Source organism: Xenopus tropicalis, chromosome 2 (assembly GCF_000004195.4).
Source record: "Xenopus tropicalis strain Nigerian chromosome 2, UCB_Xtro_10.0, whole genome shotgun sequence".
NCBI classification, from domain to species: domain Eukaryota; kingdom Metazoa; phylum Chordata; class Amphibia; order Anura; family Pipidae; genus Xenopus; species Xenopus tropicalis.
The window spans coordinates 138,651,930-138,679,429 of NC_030678.2; the positions used below are offsets into that span (position 1 = coordinate 138,651,930).

At 40.4% G+C, this 27,500-nt stretch overlaps 1 protein-coding gene across 7 annotated transcripts in view; it reads left to right on the forward strand.

The window, feature by feature from the left end:
- rbms2 (RNA binding motif single stranded interacting protein 2) overlaps positions 1-27,500 on the forward strand; it is a 56,706-nt gene that overhangs the window by 25,636 nt on the left and 3,570 nt on the right. For 2 of the 7 annotated variants that reach the window (XM_004911893.4, XM_012957821.3), the window contains exons 2-13: positions 4,070-4,242; positions 13,675-13,733; positions 14,636-14,763; positions 17,514-17,671; positions 19,463-19,542; positions 20,362-20,471; positions 21,476-21,522; positions 21,736-21,829; positions 22,373-22,423; positions 24,945-25,055; positions 25,507-25,584; positions 26,729-26,815. In XM_004911893.4, the coding sequence (XP_004911950.1) occupies positions 4,070-4,242; positions 13,675-13,733; positions 14,636-14,763; positions 17,514-17,671; positions 19,463-19,542; positions 20,362-20,471; positions 21,476-21,522; positions 21,736-21,829; positions 22,373-22,423; positions 24,945-25,055; positions 25,507-25,584; positions 26,729-26,800 (1,161 nt within the window). In that variant the 3' untranslated portion in view covers positions 26,801-26,815. The remainder of the gene's footprint in view (positions 1-4,069; positions 4,243-13,674; positions 13,734-14,635; positions 14,764-17,513; positions 17,672-19,462; positions 19,543-20,361; positions 20,472-21,475; positions 21,523-21,735; positions 21,830-22,372; positions 22,424-24,944; positions 25,056-25,506; positions 25,585-26,728; positions 26,816-27,500) is intronic. The other 5 variants (XM_012957820.3, XM_012957822.3, XM_002934527.5 and 2 more) reach the window with 3 other exon arrangements.

Below are 27,500 nucleotides of genomic sequence, written 5' to 3' on the forward strand. Positions count from 1 at the left end.
GCCAGATATCGGTCGGCCAGGCCGCTCTGCTCTCCCCATACACGGGCCGATTAGCTGCCGAATCGGTCCAAGGGACCGATATCGGCAGCTATAGTCGGCCCGTGTATGGCCACCTTTAGGGAGACAGTACAAACTCACAGAGGTACTGACATTCACAGAGAAAAAGAAGACAGAGCCAAACACAGGGCATAATACAGACAAACGTGGACACTGGAAATAAAACAGAAATCACTCAAGTGAAGGCATTTATTCACTCGGAAACCAAACACCTATTCATGTATTTACAGTTACAGACAAGATGTGTGGAGGATGTTTATTTTATTGAGGGGCACATTCAGACATGTTTTGAAAAATGATAATGAAGGCTGGTACCTTGATTGCCTTTTTATAACCGCCTCAGTGCTTGAGTGACGGTTAGTGAAACAGACTTTCTGTGAATGCTTTCGTTGTAATGGCTCTGCCCTGTCTCTCAGGGTATAATGGCTTTGTAAAGTGGCACACATTTTCCTTCTCCTGGGTGTTTCACTAGCTGTACATATACACATTTATCATCTGGGCTCAGTATTTCTGTGTATGTAAAGTTTCAGGCCTGCAGTGATGACTCTCCAAGCATTTTCAACCTACCAATTATTTATTCATACTTAGTGTTTGTATGCACAAGGCAAGAGTGTTGAAGGAGGACTAAAGCTTTACCAAAGAAATAGGATAGAAATGTTGTACATTATGGGGGGAATTCACAAAAGTGGAGATAGCCCTTTTTTGGAGTAAAAGTGGTGGAAAAACTGTCTGAAAACACTTTCTCCAGATTCACAAACAGAAATCCGCCTAAATTCCGACTCAACCGCCACTTTTCCGTTTTTGGTGAAAGAAAGACAGTTTACAGACACTTTTGTGAATTTTGTTTTTCCTGACATTTTTCCCCGACATTTTCAAAATGGAGTAAACCTCAGTGTAACTCTGTTAGATCAATTCTAAGCTCTCCTGTTTTGTTTGGTTTCACCCAGTCTTTATTTCACACCCATTGGGGGATCGTTAACATATTAATGGGGATTAGCAGCCTATTGTTAGGGGACACTTTAATCACTACACTGACATTTGCCCCAACTTCTCTGTGCCCCCATAGCATGTCCAGAACTACAGAGCTGCTAGTCAGCATGGTCCCCGGCATCTTGGTGATCAGCAAACAGCACATACACAGTGGCACCCAAACTGGGATATTGGGGTACAGGGTTGGACTGGCCCAACAGGGCACTGGATAAAAACCCCGTGGGCCATAGTCCTGTTGGTGTGTGGGCCGGATTGCTGCTGACCAGTAATGAGTAGGGACTAGAGAAGACGTTATTTAGACCCTTAAATCATGGTACAGAAGTGGAATTACACAGAAATATAGAAAACATTAGAAAGCCCAGATTGCCATGAAAAAAATGATGTATAATTTCCCTGGGCAAACTAAAGTTAACCCTCAGGAAATGCCCCAAAGTGAAATGACAAATGGCATATGAAATGCAAAATCCTGCTGGTAAAATCCTTATTCCGAGGCTCATGTAGCTGTGGGACTGGGTTTGATGGCACCGACAGATTTACTAAGAGCTAAAGGCAAATTCATAAAAAAAATTGTTGGGAAAATGACAAAATCTGAAAACTGTCTGTTTAAAAGGCAAATTCACAAAAGTGGAGATAGAGGTTTGTGAATTAGGTGGAAAATCCGACAAATCTATCTCCACTTTTATTTTGTCTCAATATCACCACTTTTGTGAATTCCCCCCTATGTGTTGGGGTTCTGTGCCAGCCACTTAAGCAGAGAAGATTTGTGCTCCCATAGATGCTCTCGGATACCTGAGCTTAAGGATTTATTCACAATATACTGTATATATAGAATATAAATGCCACAATATAAGGCTGATTAGTGATTTATTCAGATTCATATTATAAAGCAGCTCTAAAACCAGTGCTGTTATCATCAGAATTTAATAATTTGCCCTGTAGCATCATCTTATATGACAGGCCAGCCTCATTTTCTGCTGGATAATTTGCAACAACATCTATGCTTAACTTAACAGCTGCTTAGATCCCACTGAGCATGTGAGTGTCACTGACACTTCTGTCCAAGATGGGGAGCTCCCGTGACAGCTGTAAAGACGTATATTATTGCTACTATGGAGATGCTGAAACTTTAAGCTAGTGCAGTCAGTTTAGTTTAGTATATAAAATATGGCATTTTAGTCATATTCATCTTTAGGGTTTAGTTCTCCTTTAAGCTGGCCATATGCTTTAAGATCCACTTTTTTGGTCACCAAACGAGTGGATCTTTCCCCTTATGTTCCCACCTAAGGTGGGTGATACAGAGCTAATCTGATTGTTTGACCCAGCAAGGACAGGAATATGAGCCATCGAAGTGAGGACTGAATCCCTCAATCTGAGGGGATAATTAAACCTGTCTGATTGACATTTGCCAATTTTAGGCCAGATATCTGTTGGGCAGACCCATCGGCGGGCCCCATACATGGGCAAATAAGCTGCAGAATCAGTCTGAAGGGCCCAAATCAGCAGATTAAATCTGCCCATGTGTGGGCACCTTTACATACTGGAATGGGAGGGCAACATATGGATTATGACTGGTTATAGTGAGCTTTCACATTTTCAACTTCTGTTTTGGTGCTGTTACACCAATTCTATTATACAATAACTTTTTTCAAGTACCAAGTCATACTTGGAAGGAAAGCCTAATTGGGGGTGCTGTTTGGCCAGCATATTGGGGCACTGGCGCATGGGATAATTTGTTATCTGCACTTAATCTTACAACAAATGTTTTGTCTGCTGCCCATAGTAGCTTGTGAGGCAAATTCAGACTACTATATAATGCATATATTTTCTCACTGGTAATTTACATTAATGCCTCTGGGAAGGAAACTTTTGTGATGTTTTGTCACCCACTCTGGAGGAGACGCTAAAGGTGGCCATACATGGTCTGATTGTAGCTGCCGATATCGGCCCCTTGGGCCAATTCAGCAGCTTATCGGCCCGTATAGAGGCAGGAACGAGGGGCATGCCCGACTGATATCTGGCCTGAAATTGGCCAGATATCGTTCGGGCAGGTTAAAAGATTTAGTCAGATCGGGGACGCGTCGGCTCGTTGATGCGGTCCCCGAACCAAAGGTGCCCATTGCTCCCATTGTCCCCAGGACCAAACCATCGAATTAGCCTACATTTTCCCGATATCGCACGCCTGTAGGTGGGGATATTGGGAGAAGATCGGCAAGCGAGCGGATCTTAACGTGTATGGCCACTTTAAGGTAGCAAAAGTCCCACACGCCACTGTCCTTAAAAACAATATAAGGAAACATATAGAACACTTGTTCGGTGTGTAAGTAAATCTATATGCATTCTTTTCTTTTTAGTGTTTGGTGTTCATATTTCTTGATTAAACTGTGGCACAGTGTTTATTTACATTTTTACACCGCATATTTTGAAAAGAATATAATGTCCTATTATAGGGAATATCTTTTTGAAAAGAAACATTACCATAATAAATACTTGGCTTTCTTTCCTCCTACGCATTAAGTAAATATACCTGAAGTCAGTGACCTGACCATCCATTATGTTAGGACAGGCAGTTCAGAAATGTCTTGCAGTTGCTTAAGCAGTGGCTGCTGGCATTGTGAATAAGAAAAAAACTGCTTTTTTTTGTTTGTTTGTTTGTTATGAATAGGCTCTTTGCAGTGTGTTACCTTGTTATATGGGATACATAAGGAATAAACATATTACTCCTGTTATAAAGTACAAGAATATTAGTAGCCAGTAGGGAGCTGTATAAAGGCATGAAACTGCAGGCGGGACTGATTTTCAACATGGTCCAGGGTTACTTCTAATATCTTTAAATATTATTTTGGGGTTTCATTAAGTTTTATATTGCAGCTTGGAGGAACCCTGTGACACAAGTCTCATCACTGATGTCCATTTTGACAAATATAATTTCATGTAGCTATTGTGTAGTATATGAAACAAATGAATAACATGATGACTGCTACACAGCATCTCCTTTGATACATATTTTATTTTGTTTTCCCAGCAGACCTATGTTTCGGCAGCGCAGCACATGGCTCCTCCCAGCCCCAGTAACAGCAGCGGAGGTGGAGAAGGAGGAGGTGGTGGAGGAGGGGAACAGTTAAGCAAAACTAACCTGTACATCAGAGGGCTTCATCCTAGCACCACAGACCAAGACCTGGTGAAACTCTGCCAGCCGTAAGGATTTGTTCAGTTTTTCCTTGGGAATGGTAGGGAGTTGCTGTAAACAGTAAAGAAGGGAACTGTTGACCCTGTGTCTCCATTTTAGAAGGGCCAACAGGCAACATAAAGTATTAAAGGTCATGCACTGGCTTTAAATCGGTATCCAATGAGATTGACCTAGCACTTGGAAAGAAACAACCTGTCATCCAATTAAAAGGGGCCACCACTCCCAATGACCTTGCACTGGCAAGTTACTAAACTAATATAATCTAGCAATTCCCAAACATGGGCAGATTGTACATGACACCAAGTCATTCTGCCCCATTACCAAGCAGTTGCTTTGAGTATGAGCATTGCCCACTGTATGGTCTGAGAAAACTTGGTTTCTTAGGATGAAGTTTAAAGAAACAATTGCAGTGCTTCTTTGCATTGTATTGGTATTTTAGTAGAAGCACAGTACTACTGCTTGTTCCTTGTCACACTACTTTTTATAACCCAAACTAACTATCCTTGGCACAGAGGTGCAGCTTGTTAATTAACACAGCAGTAAACATGTATATGTTCCTAGGATTTAACTATTCTTAGTTGCATATTGGGAATGTGGTGTGATAAATAGTATAGGAAATATCTCTACAGCTGGGTGTCAACCTTATCCATTGTACAAGCTAAAACAACCTTTCTTCTGTCTGTACATTCATGCACTAAGCAGTTCTGTAACATTAATTTTTGCCCTGGCTAAGTAAATAAAGCCCCCCCTTTAAACTGAAAGTGCTGATCTTCCCTGCATTGTTGGGATATTTTTGTATGGAGGGGAGTGGCCTCTAAGGAAAATGTACTCCCTAAACCACAGAAAGCATTATTGGAGCCCCGGGTGCTGCCTTGACTTACTGTTTCATTGTTGACCACAGGCTTAAAAATGCAGAAAAGTTAACTCTCCCTGGGTAGCTGAGGATCTGCTCCAAGCCTTCTGCTGTAACTGTTTGTACTGAAAATTGCTCAAGGCAATGTCCTTCTCTGTTTTACAAATATTATATGGCTCAGACAAAATCAATATTTCACAAGCTACTTATCGTCATTGAAGAAATATGTAATTAGGGTATGCTTTTCCTTAAATAATATCAAGACAGCCTCAAGTAGAATGCATTTTTGGGTGATATTTACCTGCCAAGGCCTACTCGTGGGGCTTTAATCATCAATATCTGTAGAATATATATATATATATATATATCCTTGAGAAAGGTCCTAATAAGGACCGAAACGTTGGTTTTAACAATAAATCTACAATAAAAAAATTTTGATGAAACATTGAAGGGTGTGCTGGCCACAGATGATTATTTTCTATACAGACATAATTTTGGCTAGCACCCCGCAGAACATTGAGCCTTGGAGTGCGGACACCATTTGGATTGATATATATATATATATATATAAGTCCACACGACAGCACCACACTCTGAAAGTTGCTACAATGTAGCTGCCCCTGTGCACGGAATACCGAATAGATACCAAATCAAACACAACCAGCACCAAGGGTCTTGTGGTTCAAACAAATATTAGTGTATTATTATATTACATAATATATTACGTATTATTATAATACACTAATATTTGTTTGAACCACAAGACCCTTGGTGCTGGTTGTGTTTGATTTGGTATATATATATATATATATATATATATATATATATATATATATAAAATATGTATAGGACCCCTTATCCATATAAGGGCTCTTTCCGTAATTTGGATCTCCTCATCTTAAGTCTACTAAAAAAATCAATCCAATCCAATAAGGATTAATTATATCTTAGTTGGGGTCAAGTACAAGCTACTGTTTTATTTTTACAGAGAAAAAGGAAATACATTTTAAAAATCTGAAATATTTGATTAAAATGGAGTCTATGGGAGACTCCGTAATTTGGATCTTTCTGGATAACGGGTCCCATACCTGTGTATGTGTATATATATATATATATAACTCACACAAACACGCATATATAGAACAAGGCCATCGATTATATGTGCAGAATACAACTAAGGCCCTGAGTATATCACTCATTAATCATGTGGTTGGTTAGACTTATTACTATAGATATACCATGACCTGGATGATTTTAGAGGATACCAAACCACAGAGGTGTGTTAGTGCTACAGTCTCAGATGGGTTCAGGGAAATGAAAAAGTTAAGGGGCGACTTTCTCCTGCTAAGACTTACTGGTGTGCTTTTAGATAATGCTGCAGGGAGAATTGCCCTGAAATAATTTCCTAGTAGCTGGTCTGATTTAGTTCAGGGTTACACTATGTCCAGCTTTAGGCCACTGTGCACAAGTACGATGCTCAGCCCCCTGTGTGCCCAGGCTCTGGGGTTTGTGCTAGGTGCTGTATCTTTTGTGGTTTCTAATTGTTAGCTTGGAGTAAGCTTTCAAAAACATAAAGAAAGATCAATTAAATTGATCATAGTAATAGTGTGACCGGCACCTTGCACTGGTCCACTACCGCAAAGACTGTCCTTCCACATTGGGTTCATTAAAACCTAATGAAATAAGGGATATATAATATTTTTATTTTAGTTACATTGGAGCACCACAGCAGGTTGTTCCCAATATCTTTAAAATACTTAAGGAGTACTTTGGTACAGCTTGGTACCTGCTATCTAGAATGGTTAAGACCTGAACTGTCTGGATTTCCGGATTACAGATCCCATACCTGTACAAAGAAAAATCATTTTAGCAATGCTGTCAGTCTTCTGCACAATGGACAGGGCCCTAAGCTAATGTATATCTCATATATATTGGTTAATTTAAATTGTATATTACGAAATTTATTACGAAAGTATTAAGAAGGTGCAGCAAAATAAAAGATCTGCATGCTATATTTGTGGGACAACAAAAAAAACTGTGTAAAATGAGGGAAAATGTAAAATCAGAAGATGTAAAATTGAGGTTTCGCTGTATACTATACAGGTATTACACTAATGTTATTGTGAGGTCCCACTGTACCTGACAGAAGAGCCATGTTCCCAACACATTTAAATCACTAGAAACCTCTAAGCAGCCCATCTCTCCAAACAGATTTATGAAGGGATTTCTATTTGATTTGAATAGCAGTTACATAGCTGTAGGGCTTTGGCAGTTCTAGGAATCTAAGTACTCCAGTGATCTGTTGCAGGATGGAGTTTCATAACACGTTGGGAAAGCAGAGGCTTAGAGGAACTATGTCATTTCACTGTTGGTACTGTTTATATTTAGAGCTGCCATAAGAAGGCCGAGGGCTCCTTGTTTGAGTAAGAGGGATACTGTCACAGTATGGTGTCTCTTATTTTTCTTATTGATACCTTCTCTGGCTTCTCTAGTCCTGTGCAGAAGAGATACACTTTTCATGCAGTTATATATTTAAATAGTAATGCTATGGTCCAACTAACCTTTAGCATCCTTCTCAGTTTCCTTCTGCTTCTTTATGAGAACGGTTGATTGATTTTTTTTTCTGCCTTTCCTATAAAAATGTCCTCCTGCAGTCTTTGTTGTTTTTTTTCTTTGCAATCAGTTATGAGGAACTAGCTGTCACACTAAGACTGGAATAAATCTGGCATCTGGATCAGGCCAGGGCAGCAGGTAAACCTGGGATCTCACAACTGGAACATCTTAGGTAGCCGGCATTGTAGGCTTCCTCGGGGGCAGCCTTTGTTCATAGCAGCCAGCAGCATTTATAAGCCAGCATGTCCACATTCTGCAGCCTGTCTCAGCTGAAACATAACCTGTCTGTGTACAGGTGACTTTCTCACAGCCTTAGGGTTAAACCACATAGTCTGCATATTTTACTCTTCTCCTCAGAAAAAAGCGCAACAAAAATGGGAGATCGTTGCAGGACACTTTGAAATGGGGGTTTTATGAATCGGTGACAATTTCTAAGTGCTTTTGCGCCTAGGTGCTTTTTACACAAAATTATATTAAAGAAAGAAGTTTTAGTAAGATGTAGCAAGTGCTATTTTGAGACCATTTGCAATTGGTCTTCACTTTTTATTATTTCCAGTTCTTGTTCAGCAGCTCTACAGTTGGGAATTTTAAGAGCTATCTGTTTGCTAGGGACCAAGTTAACCTAGCAACCAGGCAGTGGGTTAAAACAGAGACTGTAAAATGAATAGTGGAGGGCCTAAACAGAAAAATAATAAAAAGTAACAATAACAATAAAATTGTAACCTCACAGAGCAATAGTGTTTTTACTGCTGGGGTTAGTTAGCCTCATTTAAAAGCTGGAAAGAGTCAAAAGAGAAAGACAAATAATTGAAAAACATAAAGGAATGAAGACCAATTGAAAAGTTGCTGGGAAGTGGCCATTCTGTAACATAGTAAAAGTTAATCTGAAGCTGAAAGCTTCAGTAAGTAAAAGAGTCTGAAATATGGCAAAAATCTGAATCAGATGTAATGAATAAAGAGCAAAACAGCTGTTTATATTAAATATGAAGGCATAAATAGGAAGGGATATATAAACAATCAGGTGGTTGGGCGCGACATAGATTTGCTCATGCTCAGATCTGCGCCACTGCACAAACTCTGACCATACCACAGAGCATTGAGTACGAGAGCCAGCGGACTATAGATAGATAAATGCATACGTAAGAAAGTGAAATGGGGGAGGAGCCGAGGAAGGAGAGTTTGCTTCTGACTCATAACCTCATTTCACCCCGGCCTAGGAATGCTGTGCACATCCCCTGAGCCCCAAGGAGATCTGCACATGTCGCCCACAGACTGAGGGAATGTTGTTTGCATGAAGCAAGATGTTTGTAGGGAGAATCGAGGCCAGATGGGATCAAGCTTATTGCCAAGGCAGGGTTAGAAGGGAGCTAATGCAGGAGACCTGTGCTTCTAGGAAAGCCAAGGAGCTGTATTCATCACTCCCAGCCTGCTCGCTTGTGCCAGTTACATAAAGGATTTGCTGGGGCTTTCACATGTATTTCTACTGATTTCTGGAGGTTTTAAACTTGTAGAATGTTTGAAACATTTAAAGCCTACTGTAAGCTACAATATAACTTTCCTAAATGATTGTGTGTGTGAGTTGGATAAATCTGAGGTCCCTCAAAGGAGGTGACAACGATCCGTCCGCTGATAGAGGTCTCATGAACCCCATGTCTTGTTCTTTCATCATATTTAAATACAATATATTTAAGACAATATATTTACTGGCATGGGGAAACACATAACTTAATAGATCTTCTCCAGCAGAATCCTGCTGGGGGGAGTAGTAGACCTCTTTTTTTCCAGCAAGTTCTGTTCCTTTTATAGAAGAGGTATGTGACTGCTTGCAGGGGCACCCAGGAATTGTATTTATTCCCTTCTGCTGAAGGTTCATACATGGGGCTCATTTATAAACACAGGGCAAATTTGCAACTGGGCAGTAACCCATAGCAACCAATCTGTGATTAGATTTTTCCAGCCAACTGCCCCATTGTTTATAAATGACCCCATCTGGGGATGCAGTTGACTGTATTTCAATCGTACTGTGGGAGCTGAGTTACAGTATGCCTTTGCCTTCTTACTCACGCGTTCAGTTAAACTTGCCTTGCCAGATTCTTCTGGTCACATAACAGTGGTAATAATCTGATTGTTAAGAAAATTTATATACATTTAACATTTGCTATAAGGTGCATTCAAGCAAGGCGTTGGTGTGCCGAAGAGCTAACCACTGAAGTCCGGCTTCCAACATCAAGTCCGGTCTCAAGCGGCGCAGTTGCGTTTTATTTGAAACAGAATCTGCCCAGCTGAGTTATTTCCTGTCTAGTGTCAGTAAATGGTTGGGAGGAGATGGGGGCTGGGAGTTGTAGGAAGGGGAAGAGTAAAGTTAATCCTTTCGTAACTGAATATAGCCAAACAATGCAGAAGATTAACTCATTCTTGGATTGCAGGGATGGCTGAAATCTATAGGGTTAAGCATCCCAGAGCTGCTCTTATCTGCCTTTCTAGGGAGTGGAACAGCAGAGGCTGGATATTTGGAAAGAGGGAGATGGGTGGGAAGCTGTGTTATCAGCTGTGGTTATTCTTAGCTCTGTGGGTCACTTTGGTCTCCTAGGGGAAAGGGACAACAAAATAAAGACCTATTGGTGCATTTGGTTACTACATTTTAATATTTAAAAGCATCAGTATAATCAGTGTATTGAAAAAAACACATTGCAGAGCTCCATACTAGCCTATGATCATGGGATTTCTTGGTAAAATAGTATTCTTATGACTTATTATTAGTCACTTCATACGATCAGGATCTTGGTGCTGATATGAAGTAGCATAGTGACAGCAAATCCCCCTAAAGCAGATTGTCCCGCTGATCTAGCGTGGGTTGGCCACTTCACTCATATTTCCCTCCCCCACCCTCCTCCCTGTTCCAGACTTGCATAAGCTGGGAGTGGTGGGACATGCTGGGGGCGTAATGATCCCATCCCTCCAAGTACATTCCCTGGCTGTCTCTAGATGTCTAGCCTGTGCACTGGGCTGAAAGAAAGTCCAGACCAGTGCTTTATTAGTAATAGCAGACCTACATCTTGCTTGTGATTTCTTCTCTTGGATGTGCCTGATATTCTAATAATTCTAATTTGTACACCTATTCCTTATAGTTATGTACACCAAACATAACAGCTAATAAGCTGCATGAATCAGCTGACTGGGGGAACATTTCTTCTGAGAGTTCCAGCTTGAAGGGAGAATTTACCCTATAAGGGCCGTGGTAGACGGGGAGATTAGTCGCCCGCGACAAATCTCCCTTGTTGCGGGTGACTAATCTCCCCGATATGCCATCCCACCAGCTTGCATGTAAAGTGCTGTGAGAAATCATGTTACCCCAGTCTGACACTTGAGTCAAAACATGACAAACAAGGGATCAAGTTATCAATTAAGTTTTTTTTTAGTGCCAGCCTTCCCCATTTGTTTTTGCCCATTGGAGGCAATGGAATTCTGAAAAATCCACAGCATGTGGCAGTTAGGTCCTTGAAATCCCACTCTGTAGTTCTATAGCAGGCAGACAGTTAAATCATAATGCCTGTGTAGCTTATCTGGTGCATTGGGGCCCATATACTGATGTAAGGGCTAATATTCTGAGAAGTGAAGGTGGCCTTATACAGACTGATTTGCATGTTATGCAACTGATTCTATGATTCTGATTCTATCTATGGGCTTGGCTTGATTTTGTGTAATTTGTCCATTCCATTCACGGCAGCCAATTATTTTTTTTTAAAAAAGGGGGGTCAGAGTCGCCAACCATGAACCAAGAAAACCAAATTAGGGATTAATCTTGCACATACTGACTAGAATTTAGAATGGTTTAATGAGGTGCCATACATGCTTAGACAGTACAGTCCAAACTGGCCAGTTAAATCTGCCCGTGTATGACCACTTTAAGGGTAATATCCCATGGAGTGAGTTGCTAACTAACCTCTCTGAAATGTCAGGGGTGTGTTGGCTTTTCCACCGGCGACTCCTATTGTTGATGGTGGAAAGTCATTTTGGAGCAGTTAGTCGCCCGCGGTAGCAGAGATCGATCGTGGGCGACTAACTTACTTTTGAGGACATTTGCCTTAGACCGATGTCTGCTGCTGAGGGTGACTTATAGCTACAAAATGCCTTTCTACCAGCAACAAAGGCAATCACCAGTGGAAAGGCCTACTCATCGCTTCAGTTTACCAAAGTCGTGGAAAGTTTCCTGCTGCAGCCACCTTTATAATCTTTAACTTTATCATATAAACCCCATGCTGTATCCATTACTCTTTACCCTTTCTCTCAGCTTGTATCCATGACCTTGGAAAGCCTATAGTCAAAACAACCAGTCCAGCATGTTCTTGCCTTTCTCTATTGTCCTCTAACAGCCACAAGCTGTGCAAGTATAGAGCATGAATGAACCAACAGCTGCTTGTTTCAACTATTATATATTTAAGGGGGATATAATAATCTGTTCTTGCCATAGTCAGCTTGACCCTTATTTGTTTACAATCATCTACCAGGAACATGAGTGGTACAGTAGTCTTGGGGTGCAACATCATAAAGTTTGAGGATGACCATCTTACTTGCCTTAAAGTCCAGTCTAAATGCCCTATGTAGTTAGTGCTTATTTGCTGTCTTGAATGTTGAAGGTTTAGGGCAGGGGGCTCAAACTCAATTTACCTGGGGGCCGCAGGAGGCAAAGTCAGGATGAGGCTGGGCCGCATAAGGGATTTCACAAAAAATTGGCTTTCAAGGGATAATGCAAGGCACGGTGGGCGGGAGCTGCTGATTGCGGAAATGACGTTATGCCATCATAACAGTTATTATGGGAAGACGTTCTGTGTGCACAATTAGCTCCTTAGCAGCTAATTGTGCACACAGAACGTCTTCCCATAATAACTGTTATGATGGCATAACGTCATTTCCTCAATCAGCAGCTCCCCCCCCCGTGCCTTGCATTATCCCTTGAATCGCAATAAAAATCGTGATCCATTCATTGCTTTTAAGAAGGCGTTGGTGCGGGCCACAAAATACTGTACCGCGGGCCGCGAGTTTGAGACCCCTGGTTTAGGGCACATTTATCAAAATCAAGTGAGAATTCCTAATTATGTTGATCTTGTTTTTTATTAGAGCATTTGTTTACCACATTTAAATGCTCAGATTTGTATCAAAATTCTTTTTGGGATGTGCAAGGTGCCCATAGATATTAACATTAACATTTATTTATAAAGCGCCAACATATTCCGCAGCGCTGTACAATAAGTGGGTTACATACATTGGACATACAGAGTAACATATAAAGCAATCAGTATCCGATACAAGAGGTGAAGAGGGCCCTGCCCAAAAGAGCTTACAATCTACAAGGAGAAAGGGTTGAGAAACAAGGTGTGGGAATTGTGTCATAACACAACCATAGAGTGACGTGCACTGACATAAATACTGTTTTGACCTATTTTGATGTTCCTATTGATTTGAGTGGATCTTGGAACCTCTGAGTTTTTCCAAAAAAAAAGGCCTTCAAGAAAACACAATAAGAGACAATACAAAAAAAAAAAAAAAAAAGCTAATTTCTCCTTCAGACCATGATTTTTTTTGGTTCATGTATGGCCACCTTTACCTGCAGAATTATTTTTGCCCTTTAGGTTTCAGATGTAGCTGTGCAACATGCAAACACATTCAGATTTGCCATACTTGCATAGCATATGCTTACTTGGGCTACAGTTCCCCAGGCACTTTGTTCCTTCTGCTTTTCCCAGGAAATGTAGCAGTGCTGAAAGCCTGGGAGATGCTTCAGGTCACTGCCCAGTAGTGCAAACATTCTGCAGCCAGCCATAATAATTCAATGCACTTATCCTTTCCAACTGCTTTGCTTGGTGCCTGATTTTTTTTTCTTTTCAGATCATTGTCTAGTATTTAGTCCTGCATTATGGAACAATAAATTATTGTTGGGTGTGTGACGGTAAATCTTCTAATTGTATTTTTCTAGGTATGGAAAAATTGTCTCTACCAAGGCCATTTTAGATAAGACAACCAACAAGTGTAAAGGTGAGTACTTGTATGCGTTTGGCCATTACATCATCAAGCAGATGGGCATTACTAAGCTATGTTCCTTTTTTCTGGCAGACCTTATTGACAAGTTCAAAATATTTTTGGGCTTTTAAAATGTAAATAGGTGTTTTACTTCTTATATATACATAAAAAATGTCATTTTTTACTTACTACTATTTACTTACATACTATTTCACTTTGGGCATCCATATATGTGATGGGATTGCATACAATTCACTAATTTAGCTTGGGGCCTTATTAACAGATTGTACTTGTATTGGTTTGGATGTTGTCAGCTGTAGTTGTTTGTTTTTGTAACAAGAAACCAGGAATCTTGTCCAAGTTATTGGTATTTTTTATATTATCACCTACCGCTTATTCACTTCCAGAGGTACTATAGATGCACTAATGGTTGAGCAACAAGGTCTAATTCATCATATTGTGGGGCCATGTCTGTGAGGGTACTGCTAACTTTGCTCACTGCACTTGTTCATTCTTATTTGGTCTGCATTGATTTTGGTAGTGACGTGGCTTGTTTTGACAATTACATTGGGCTGATGTGGCTATTATTTGGTCTGTTGCATCTTTTAATGTTTTAGAAACCGGGGATAAACGGTGTCCACTATCCGTAAGACTTCTTTTGAAGGTCAGGAACCTATTATCTAATGCTTTGCCTTAATAAATCTAGGGGGAGCTACTCTTATCAGGTCATGAGAGAAGGCTCACAGAAACCCAAATTCCAGGCATTCCATGCATGTCTAGTGTGAGAGGTGGGGCTACAAGGTAATAGAGCAAAATGGAAGCCCAAGGCAATGTTGCAATTAATCAAAAACTGTTTAAAAAAAGTGTTTAGTAAAAGAACATAAAATGCCTTTTATTCATATTATTTCCTTTTGTAGGATATGGGTTTGTGGATTTTGATAGCCCAGGAGCAGCCCAGAAGGCAGTAACAGCTCTAAAAGCAAGCGGCGTGCAAGCCCAGATGGCAAAGGTGACTAGCAATCTCTCCACACACACACTTAGACATGTAGGTAAATATAGATACATGAAAGTTTAATCCCATATCAAAGTACATTATTCAGCACTGTCTTTTCTGCAATGTGGTAGTAGGGCTGTGTTCTTACATGGAAAAGGGGTAATATATATTTTTCTCCTGTCTAAAGTTGTAAACACGGACTAAAGCTGGCCATACATGTACCGATAATATCGTACGAAACCTCGTTTCGTACGATATTTGGTGCGTGTATGACAAGCCGGCGAGTCGACCGATATCGCAGGAAGCTGGTGATATCGGTCGACTCGCCGATCGGGCCAGTTAAAAGATTTTGATCGGGCGCCATAGAAAGGCGCCTCACCAAAATCTGCCTTCAGGGCTGAATTGGCAGAGGGAGGTAGAAGTCCTATTGTTTCTACCTCCTTATCTGCCGTTTCAGCCCTGAACGGTTTGTGGCTGATTGTACGCTCTTTAGTGCGACCAATGGTCACACGAAAGATTGCAAATCGCCACGTGTGGGGCCACCTTTATACTAGGTAGTATCTATAGCCCAATCAATAAAGTACTGCTTGATTTGTGTTCAAGGATAGGAAAGCTAGAAGTTCAAGTAATTGGATAGGATCACTGAATTGTGTACATGGGACCCACAGGCAAGTTTTTTGGCAGAAGAGGACACAAGAAGCTTATGACCCCCATCAACAGCTGTATGGACCAACTGGGCAGTTCCATAGTCCACAAAGCCCATAAACAGTGGCCACTGATGTCTACATTTTTACAGCAAAGGGATCAAATGAAAGATTTGATTTAATTAAGTTTTGACCAAGCCTTTTTAAGAAGTGGTAGCAACTTCACAAGAAAGGTCATACAGAACTGTTATGATTTATAGCCAATGACATGCAGTAAAAGATTGACACCATTCTTGTACTGTAGGGAGCCTTCTGGCTGATGGACTAGTTGTTAAGTAGTGCTTTTTTTTAGCTGTTACAGAGACCATCTTTGCCACTGGCCAGTTGGAAATATTACACTGATATGCATAAGATTGATTTAGTTTATTTATCTCTTGTTATTTATATTGTGCCAACACATTTCTGCAGCACAGAGATTATTCATCATGCACATCAGTCCCTGTCCCAGATGAGCTTACAATCTAAGGTCCATATCACATTTACCCACACTATGGTCACACAATTAACCTGCCTGTATGTTTTTGGATTGTGAGAGGAAATTGGAGTACCTGAAGGAACCCCACACAGGCACGGATAGAACATACAGACTCCTTGCAGATAGAGCCATGGCTGGGATTGAATTTGGGACCACAGAGCTGCAAGGCTAGAAGTGATACTCACTAAGATTTTCAACCGGCCAAACAATTTCTTTTGGCTCACACTCTGAGTACTCCTTTATTAATATGGCAAAATGACAAGAAGTATCATTGCGATCTAATTCATGGGTAAAATGACAGGCAAATGTAAAGTGTAACGCATGCATTACGTACAAGAGCAAATCTCCAATTTATTTATTTTTTTATATAAGTTTTTAACATTTTAACAGCATCAATAATAGTTTAGAGGAAAGACAGAAAGAAGGAGGGAAGAGCAAATCTCCATTTAGCTTAGAAATTGATAATGTTTATATTTGTTGCACTCCAGCTGTCTTTGGTCCTTCTGAGGGCCCAGTTCCAAATTTACTGCCAACCAACAATCCATCATAAATCGGTAAACCTGTGAAGAGAGAGTGAATGCAATTGTATTTATTATTATCATAACCACAACAATACCTTGATTACAGCTGTACTTATCTTTCCAATGCCACGTGATGCCCAAAGCAGTCTTCAATGGTTTTCTTTTACTTTTTCAAGTGTTATGGGGATATTCTCTCAAAACATGAACACAGTTGCTGCTCAATGTACCGTGTCACTGTGCCCTAAAACTATGCCTGTGTGGGTATTCTCTTGTTCTGAGCACAGTTCTGCAGGAAATTGTAGCTATCACTGCAAATAGGGAAGCACTGGATGTATTCTTTTTGTATTTGGCCAAATACCAAAATCCAAAACTAAATCTGAATCCTAATTTGCATGTTTTTAACCAAAATTTTAAGCATATTTTATAAAACAGATTATAATAGAAAATATGGGTATTTTACCCTTTAACTTGCCTGTCGATCACATAGAGCTGAGGGCACAAGCCAGGGGTTGAACTTTGTAATTTTCCCAATATAGCCAAGCTCTGCTTGGTGTAGCCTGGCTGTACTTCTGGCGCTGGAAAGTTTCCTAGAGTCCCACGTTATAACAAAATACAGTGGAACTGAAGGATACTTAACTCTTGAAGTGGGAAACGGGGCAAATCATTACGCAACCGAATATTTAATATGCGCTTCATCTCATAAAATTAAGGAACTTTTTTATATAATCAATTAAAAATTTTGGACCATTTCTAAAAGAATCAAGATAACCTATAGTAAATTAAAATTTGCTCAATAGTTGTCCTTTATGGGGGAATACACACAAGGCGATTAGTCTTGGCGACTAATCGCCCCATGTGTCTTCGCCCTAACAAATACATTGGATATTACTCGTGAGGTTGTATAAACCCTTTTGTTCCCTTGAACCACAAACCATTTACTAAGATGCGGTTTCATGCAGGAACAGAAAAGTGCACACGCACAATATAATTACCCAGTGAAAACTCTAGCTTTATATATCCCCCAACCCCCTCGAATGCCAATCCAGTAGGAAATGTGTCATTTAGTTCCATGTTTCAAATCTGGTTGTTTTGTTTTAATAGCAACAAGAGCAGGACCCCACAAACTTGTACATCTCTAACTTGCCGGTCAGTATGGATGAGCAGGAGCTGGAGTCCTTGCTAAAGCCATTTGGACAGGTTATTTCCACTCGTATCCTGCGCGATGCCAGTGGGACCAGCCGAGGGGTCGGCTTTGCAAGGTAAATATGCTTAAGGTTACAGCAGGACTGTATGTTGCCAATAACTGTCTTTCACCCTTTAGCAAATATGCCCCTAAATGTTCAGAAAAGCCTGTATAGATGAGGCTGAATAAACATTTTAAGTAGTCTCATCATTATACATTAACGTGACAGTTTTTAGGGATTAGTACCAAACAATTTTGGTTACTCATACCCTACTCCCATCACAATGTGTGAATAGTAAAACAATCTGGTCACTGAAGCCTAGAGAGCTGTGAATAAGCAAATATGACCAAATTGTTGCCACATTTATTAAAGGAAGTGACTCTGTGTTTACCAGGTAGCCAGTCCTCCCCGTTTAGCTGAAAGTGTTAACCAAGTATAATATGAAAAAAGCAGTTCATATGGTATCAGTTACTGGCCACTTTACCAACAGATTTCTGTGTGGATCATAACAATTTAGGGGTCATTTATGAACTCCAAAGCTCTGCACGAGGTGCATTAAACAAGTGCATTCCCTTTCCCTCTTGCATAATTGGTGCAGGTCGGTCTCTGCACCTCTGTGTTTTATCTGGTGCGAAGTGCACAGTGCTGCAATTTTTCCAGACGGAACTTGTCCGTGAGGGAGCACTAAGGGGTGTGTGCCCTTTCCTCCCTTAAGGTGGCCACACACGTCAGATCCGCCACACACCATTCAGGGCTGAAACAGCAGATAAGGAGGTAGAAACAATAGGATTTCTACCTCCTTCTGCCGATTCAGCCCTGACGGCAGATTTTGGTCAGGCGCCTTCTATGACGCCCGATCAAAATTTTTTAACCGGTCTGATTGGCGAGTCGACCGATATCAGCAGCTTCCTGCGATATCGGTCGACTCGGCGACATGCCATACACGCACTGAATATCGTACGAAATGAGGTTTCATACGATATTATCGGTGCATGTATGGCCAGCTTTAGTGCTTTTGCATGTTTGCCGGAGGTATTTGTAAATGACCCCTTTTGTGCCTCCCAATAAAGAATTTTGTCATCAGTAGGCCCTAAGTTAGCAAAGGTTATTCCACACTGCGTGTTATCATTTCACTATTTTTTTGTGTTCACTAGAGCAGATGTCTCTTCAGAGATGGTATGGTTTTTCTGATTATATTGGTGTTTTTAAACTCACTTAAGCCACATGCATGTTCATGACCAAGAAGGGCCACAGATTTGATGGGTGTAATATGTGGAAGTGGGTGTGTTTCTATGAAAGTATTATATGAAACATTGCAGTGGCTATCCAGAATGGCTGAATCTCTATTCAACTGTTTTTATAGATTTTCCTTGTGGGTAGGTTGAAGAACGCACACTTTTGTATACAGTACCAACTTGGGGCAGACACAGTGTACCCCACTTATGGTGTTGCACAGTGCTCCTTTGTAAACCACAATGTTGGGTGTGAAAGGAAGCAGTGTATGTTTACAGTTTTTGTACCACAAAACCTGTGTTGTACTGCAAAACCTGTAGTGTTGTACATTATCTAAATGATCCATGATTGCTTTAAAATCCAAACAGAAATAGGCAAGATCGATTAATTTGGCAAATATAAAACATAGCTTTATGTTGCTCCTCTAGACAAAGTCTTCAGTTTTTTCTACGCTGTACTACACAGACACACAAATAAAAACACAGTTGATTATACAAGGTGGTGGGTTTCTGGTATTTGTAGTCATACTAATGTTCTCTAAAAAAACAAATGTATGTTTTTATAACTGACTTTATTCTCTGGAGTAGTCTCTGGCCGGTTATATTTGGAAAATTATTGTTTTTCTGTTTCTAGAATGGAATCCACAGAGAAATGTGAAGCTGTGATTAGTCACTTTAATGGGAAATATATCAAGACTCCTCCTGGGGTTCCAGGTAAGCACAAATGAGGGGATAACAAACAGATTGTTTTTCTAGATGCCTGGCTTTCTGTGTGTGAAATGGTTATAGGGTAGAGCTTTTGATATGAAGCATAACAAAAGTGGTATAAAGGTGATGCCTTTATTGGCTAACTAGGATGATAATAACAGCAAGCTTTCAGAACATTTTAGAGTCTCTTGGATAACGCTGATTGATTGTAATGTTCCTAGCAAATATATAATTAGGACATGTACACAAGAATGAGTTTACAGCTTGATTTTTAAGTGTATGACAAGCTGCTTGCAGATTAAAAAAGGATACCCCATTGATTTAATGGGAATTCAGTCAGGATGGTGAGGGGGATGCTGGTCTGCATAAAATATTTTTTCTTTGTTGCATTCTGCCTCATGCTGATGAAAAACATGACAGGGTGGATGAAAGCTCAAACGGAGTACTTAAACACTTAAACACATAAACACTATCTGAAATTCCGGATATAAATGTAAATATACCCAAACGTACATGATTTCAACTGAAGGAAACCATGAGAACTTTTAACAAGCTGTTTACCAAGATCCCTTATGCAGTGTGTAATGCAACTCCTTCCCTCAATTTGTTACATTGTAAAGTGATTAATTTTTGGAAGAGAAGTTCCTCTGTTTTTATAGTGGGTGGTGCACGGATTCTCTGAAAATTGAGGGGACTTCAAGTTCCAGAATTCATTGCTTCACAATGGAAAAAGGCAAGGGAGTGGTTGCATTACAGTGCTGCTTGAACTAGCACATATTTGGACACAATTATCAAAAAGATGTTTTTTGTTTGTTTTTTTTACAGCTCCCCAGGAACCCTTACTTTGTAAGTTTGCAGATGGTGGACAGAAAAAAAGGCAAACCCAGGGAAAGTACATTCAAAATGGACGTGGCTGGGGGCGAGAGGGAGAGACGGTAATGAATCTACGTGATCCATAATTCCTTCTATGTCATGCTTTGTTTTAGAGTGTGGGTGTATCAATCCTTGTCTCGTAACCATGGGACCCCAGATGCTGTTTCTGTTGCTAGTGCTAGAACATTAACCTATTTAATAGTGGCAGTAGTGTTAAACCACATGAACCATAGTTCAGAAAAAGTAGTTGTAAAGAGTATTGGCTAACTGATATATTTAATAATGCAAGCTTTTGTGAAAAATACAAAATGAAAAACATTTTTTTCAAAAAGCATCAGTTAATAGAACTTCTCCAGCAGAATCCTGCATTGTTAAAAGTTTTTTGTATTTCATTTTGAATTTCACATGTTCAGGGCATGCCATGTTCTTCATTTCCCAGGGTGCTACAGCCATATGACCTGCACTCTGATAAACTTCAGTCACACTTTACTCTGAGTTAGTGATATCACCCCCCTCCCAGCAGCTGATCAGCAGGACAATGGGAAGGTGGGAAGGTAGCAAGATATCAGCTCCCAGTAGGTAACAGAATTGGACTCAATAATAAAAAAATAATGTCATGCATCCTCCAGTTACATTGAGTAGGAGAAACAGTAGGTTACCTGAAAGCAGTTCTAATGTGTAGCGCTGGCTCCTTCTGAAAGCTCAGACTCAGGCACAATGCACTTAGATGGCACCTAAACACCAATATTACAGCTAAAAAAAACATTTGTTGGTTCAAGAATGACATTTTAAATGGTAGAGTGAATTATTTGCTATGTAAACAGTGTATTTTGGGGATAAAAAGTATACCATAAAAATCATGACAGTTTCCCTTTAAATGGGGCTAATGCTTCTCTTCTTCAAAAAGTGCACCAAGTGGTTCAAATACAGGAGGAAAGCATTTGTGCTCACCATGATCCAAGACAATAACCACTGTTATGCATTACAAATGTACAGTGGGTAGAGGGGATTACAGACTAAAAGACTATCCGTCATTTATTTATTAATGTTATATTTCCATCTATAGGGTGGCATGACCTTGACATATGACCCTACATCAGCTTTGCAGAATGGGTAAGATCTCCTAAGAGCTCACTTTCAGTATATTGCATTTTATATCTTTGTATAGTAAATTTGCTTTTATATTCTTTATATATCCGGCTTCTCAAACCTGATATTTAAACAATAATTTTGGGTTCCTAAATCTAGCGACCCAAGTGATGAAAAGCAGTTTCTTTGGATTTAAACTCTACTGCAGTATAACATTGCGTTTTATCTTGTTTCAAGGTTCTACACTGCCCCATACAGTATTGCCCCAAATCGGGTGATAGCTCAGGCGGCTCTATCCCCCTACCTGCCGTCACCTGTATCTTCTTATCAGGTAATTGTTCTATATCTATCCATTTGCTAATAATATGAAATGAAATATACAGGATATACAGAAAGTTACTATGGCTCATTTATGACCCGCAAGTGCAGAGTGAAATGTGACACAATTGCCATGGGTTGTTTTTTTTTACCCATAATGCAGCTTTTTCCCCCATAATTTAATCATAATTAGTCGCCATGGGGATTTGCACCTGATGCAATTGTGTATATATTGTGTATATATTTTCATAGTTGCAGTGCTTGCACTGAAATTTCAGTATTGTAATCTATAGTATGGATGGGCATCACTTCTGGCTTGAATGGGATTTTTCATGCAATGACTGAGAGAATTTGTGCAACCAGAACTGCACCTGCATTAAATGTTAATGGGCCCTATTGTTTTGGGTGAAATAATTTACACTGATGCTGTATGTAAAACTATCTAATCAATATCAACTATCTTATCAACATTTGTTCACTTTTTAATTGATGTTATAGTGGGTTTCTGTCATATACATATTAAATTGATGTATTATCATTTGTGTTTAATTTGAAGGTTCACAATCCTTCTTGGATGCCTCATCAATCTTACCTCATGCAGCCTACAGTGAGTAACCATTTCATTCCTCATTTTGGCTCCCTCAGTTAAACTGTACATCAGCCTTGCCCCTATTTACCTTAAAATTGACCCTCTGCTCTGTCCACCTTCATTTTTGCTTATGTAACCTCATACCTTCTGGGGTGATGTTTATTTATGATTTCATAATGTAGTGATATGTTTTCTGCAGCCCTTTCAAGGATGTCTTAGTGACAGAATGCAGTAAGATGTCATAGGCCCCATGATAATTATTATGCATTACCCAGTAGCACGGCTTAAGGACACAGTTGAAACTAAAAACTGTTTTTAGATGATAACCGTGCAGGAGCCTCTTCTGGGTATTATTATAGTTACTGGTCTGTGAGAAATCCTCTCCATACTGGAGATAACAGCAATAAAACTGCAATATGGCATTGCCATAATATATGTCTGGATCTCCTAGTATAATTTTATGAGCATCAGCTCTTTTATTCTATGAAGGACCTGCAGCTGACCAATTCCAAGTGTAAATATACAACCTTGTTTCCAAAAAAGTTGTGAAACTGTGTAAAATATAAAAAGAATGGGAAGATTTTAAAATCATTTAAACCCTATATTAATTTGGAAATAGTACAAAGACAAAATAACATGTTAAAACTGAATAATGTTGTTATCTGAAAAATATATGCTCATTTTGAACTGATGCTAGCAACATATGTCAAAATGATGGGATGGGGGACAAAAGCCTGGAAAAGTTGTGTACCACCTCGTAGAACATCTCACTTTATTGGCAACTGCTCAGTAGCAAGATTGGATATAAAAAGAAGATATCCCTGAGAGGCTGGGTCACCTTGTAATGATACACTGAGTGGGGGCAATTACTGCAAAGATTTAAGAATAATGTTCCTCAACATAAAATTGCAAACAATTTGGAGATTTCATCCTCTACAGTACATAATATCATTAATAGCTTCAGAGAATCTGAAGAATTATCTATAGGCAAGTGACAAGGCTGAAAGCCAGTATTGGATGGTCATGGTATTCAGGCCCCAGGTGAAATCAGACACAAATCTGTAAGGAATTCTTAGGAATACTTTTGAAAGTATTGTCTGTGAACACAGTTTCACTGTCTCCACAATTGCAAGTTACAATTTGCATGCAGAGAATAAACCATGTATAAACATGATCTAGAAACGATGCCACCTTCTCTGGGCCCAAGCTCATTTAAGGTGGACTGAGGGGAAGTGACCATCCAGCTTGTTATCAGCGTACAGTTCAAAAGGTAGCATCTGTGATGGTATGGGCATGCATTAGTGCATGTGGCATGGTTAGCTTGCACATCTGGGAAGGCACCATAATCCACATGACAGTCTGCATTTATTTGTGGGAAGGTACACTTTTTTTTCCTATCCCTCTGTGATAGGAATTTTTTTTTTCCCTACAAATTCTCATGTTGATACTAATTTGGGATATTGATGCACACCACCTGTGATGTGAGGTATAATGCAAGAGATTTCATTCAGTTTATATATTTAGCAACATATGATGCCATCCAGATGACTTCTTTTCACGGAAGGCCTTGCTTATTTCAGCAAGACAATGCCAAACCACATTCTGCACCTATTACAACAGCATGGCTCTGTAACTAGAGTCTGGATGCAAAACTGACCCCCCTGCAGCCCAGACCTGTCACCCATTGAAAACATTTGGCTCATTATGAAAAAAGAAATATGACAAAAGAGACCCAAACTGTTGAGCAGCTAAAATCTCCAGCAAGATTTGGACAGCATTTAACTTTTAGAATTGCAATTGGTCTCCACAATTCCCAAACAATTAGAGTTTTGTTAATAGAAGAAGTGATGCAACATGTTGGGAAACATGCCCCTCGCCTATCATTTCCCAGTTTCAACATTTGATATGTTGATATTATTTGCAATAAATATAGGGTTTAAATTACTTGCAAATCATCCCTTTCTCTTTTTATTTACATTTTGCACAGTGTCCCAACATCCCAGTGTGGTAATTGGGTTGTAACATAAGCCCGTGCACAGATTAATTTCGCAGACCAAATGTATCGGCATGATAACTGTCTTACAACTGAACAGCAAATCAGTTCCCAATTAGTTGTACATCCAGACATGATCAGAGTTGGTGAAGGAGGTGCTCTTCCATGAGCAGTGCAGGAAAGCTTGGGCCCCAAATTGATTAAATAAAATAACCCGTGTGAACCAGTGATGTCCTACCTGCAGCCCTCTGGCTTTTGCTAAACATTAGCAGTCAGGCATAAAAGGGAAGCTGGTCTTTATAATGCCATGGGTTAATGTAGTCAAAATTCAGTTATTACAAGCTGTGTTTTTCTAATGTTGGTAAGTTGAAATACCCCTAGACCAGCAGTATCATGTGGATTTATATTAGAATCAGTGAGAGGTGGCAAAGCAAGATCTGAGCATGGGTGTACATGCAGCTGACAAGCCCCCAATAGATATCCATTCCTCCTGCGAATTGATATGAACATGTGCACTGTTGCCCATGAACTTGCACTCTTTGTCAGGGAACTGTCCTTACTCCCACTATGGACCATGCTATTTCCATCCAGCCTGCTTCCATGATGGGACCTCTGACTCAACAGCTGGGACACCTATCGCTTGGCAGCACTGGAGCGGTAAGTAAAGATGTCTCTTACCAGTTTATTTGCATGAAGTTGACCCCTGTAAAGGCTGTAGTACACACATTCTGATGCTGCTACTGCTAGGAGTAGGTTGACTCCCTAACTTTTAAATATATATATATAATAAAGCAACGTTCAAATGAGCTGACTTACTCCTATAAATGTGACATATTGTAGGGGGGGCAAAAGCAATGCCTGTCTATTTGGGCCCAGCGCCGTGTGTAAATACAAACTCATTAATACACAGTACTGTATGATATAACACTCAGTCGCTATAGCATAGAAATCTTCCGTTTCAAAAGAGTACTGCACAATGCATGTATTGTAACACTGCTAACATGAAAAATGTTAAATATGTATCTGTGAATGAGCATTACTGTTGATTTATTCTAATACACAATGATGTGATTGTTCTTTTAATGCCTTGCCTCTTTCCTCTTTAAAGTATATGCCAGCTGCAGCCGCTATGCAGGGGCCTTACATCCCCCAGTACCCGTCCGTGCCTTCCACTGTCTCCATAGAGGTGAGATTGCTCGTGGGTTATTAGGGATCACAGCAGGATATAAAATGGCGTATGTTTGTACTTGCAGCCTTTGGGTAACTGGGAAACAAACAAGCTCCTGTTTTGGTCAGGATATTTTCAGCTGAAGGCACCCCTGCCTGCTTTACATAGGCAATGATAAAATCAAATCCAAGATTACATATCAATGTGTGCACACTTTGTTATAGAGGCTGCCATATAAGGGCTCTGGCACATGGGGAGATTAGTCGCCCACGGCATATCTCCCTGTTCGCGGGCGACTAATCTCCCCGAGTTGCCATCAGTTGCCATCCCACTGGCGACAATGTAAGTCGCCGGTGGGATGGCACACGCGGCGGCGCGATTTCGGCAAATCGCCGAAAATGCCTCGCAAAGCAACTTCGGCGATTAGCCGAAATCGCCTGCGCAGCGTGTGTCATCCCACCGGCAACTTACATTGTCACCGGTGGAATGGCAATTCGGGGAGATTAGTCGCCCGCGAACAGGGAGATTTGTCGCTGGCGACTAATCTCCCTGTGTGCCAGAGCCCTAAATTCACATTTATGATGTGTTGTGGGGGGCATGGGTGGCTTAATTAATTATCCCTTTGTCTCAGACACCCTAATTATTTATTTTGACACCCTAATTATTTATATGGCAGCCTCTATAGCAAAGTGTGCACACATTGATATGTAATCTTGGATTTGATTTTATCATTGCCTATGTAAAGCAGGCAGGGGTGCCTTCAGCTGAAAATATCCTGACCAAAACAGGAGCTTGTTTGTTTCCCAGTTACCCAAAGGCCATCAGTTGCCATCCCACTGGCGACAATGTAAGTCGCCGGTGGGATGGCACACGCGGCGGGGCGATTTCGGCAAATCGCCAAAAATGCCTCGCAAAGCAACTTCGGCGATTAGCCGAAATTGCCTGCGCAGCGTGTGTCATCCCACCGGCAACTTACATTGTCACCGGTGGGATGGCAATTCGGGGAGATTAGTCGCCCGTGAACAGGGAGAATTGTCGCGGGCGACTAATCTCCCCGTGTGCCAGAGCCCTAAATTCACATTTATGATGTGTTGTGGGGGGCATGGGTGGCTTAATTAATTATCCCTTTGTCTCAGACACCCTAATTATTTATTTTGCTCAGGAGAGCAGCGGGCAGCCTCAACAAGTTGCCGTGGAATCTACCACAGAACACGCCACGTACTCCTACCAGTGAAAGCAGTACCTGTGGGTAAGTACACCAGTGCCACTATACATATACATGCAAGGTTGTGCTGAAAGTTATGGGCAAATAAAGTAATGCATGTAAGTTAAGGCTGATTGATCATGCAGTTGTAAACACCTTTATAGAAGCCATGTAACAGGATAGTTAATGTGTGGCTCAGTTGGAATTACTTTGCAGCATGCGATTAATTATTTCTACGCTTACTCCAGATATCTCATGACCCAGGGTCAGGCATTTAGGGAGGGAAATGCAAAATAAAGTAGAGGATCCAGGAATAGACTCACCCTGTCTGTTATGTGACTTGGGTACCAGAGCCCTGAGCCCTATGCTAACAGAAGCGAACTCTTCATAAGTGAAGGATATAGAAATGTGCCTATTTGTTTCTACTGGTGGTAGTAAACTATTAAAGGATGTAATTTTAGAAGCAACCGGGCCCCCCAGTCAATTTAGGAACCCCTAAATTCATTGATCCCACAGCAGTCAGGGCCTACTCCATGTGGGTTTATACCCCTGTGTTCTAGACCATATACTTGTGTGCAGAATGAAAGCTTTGATGTAAAGATAAACTGAGCCAGCTTAACATCAGTTCTAAATTGTCTTTAATTTTAAGAAATTAACTTGCATTCCTCAAGCTCTATTCGGCAGGTATAGGCTGGTAAAATCTCTATACAGAAGCCATTTCCCATCCCTC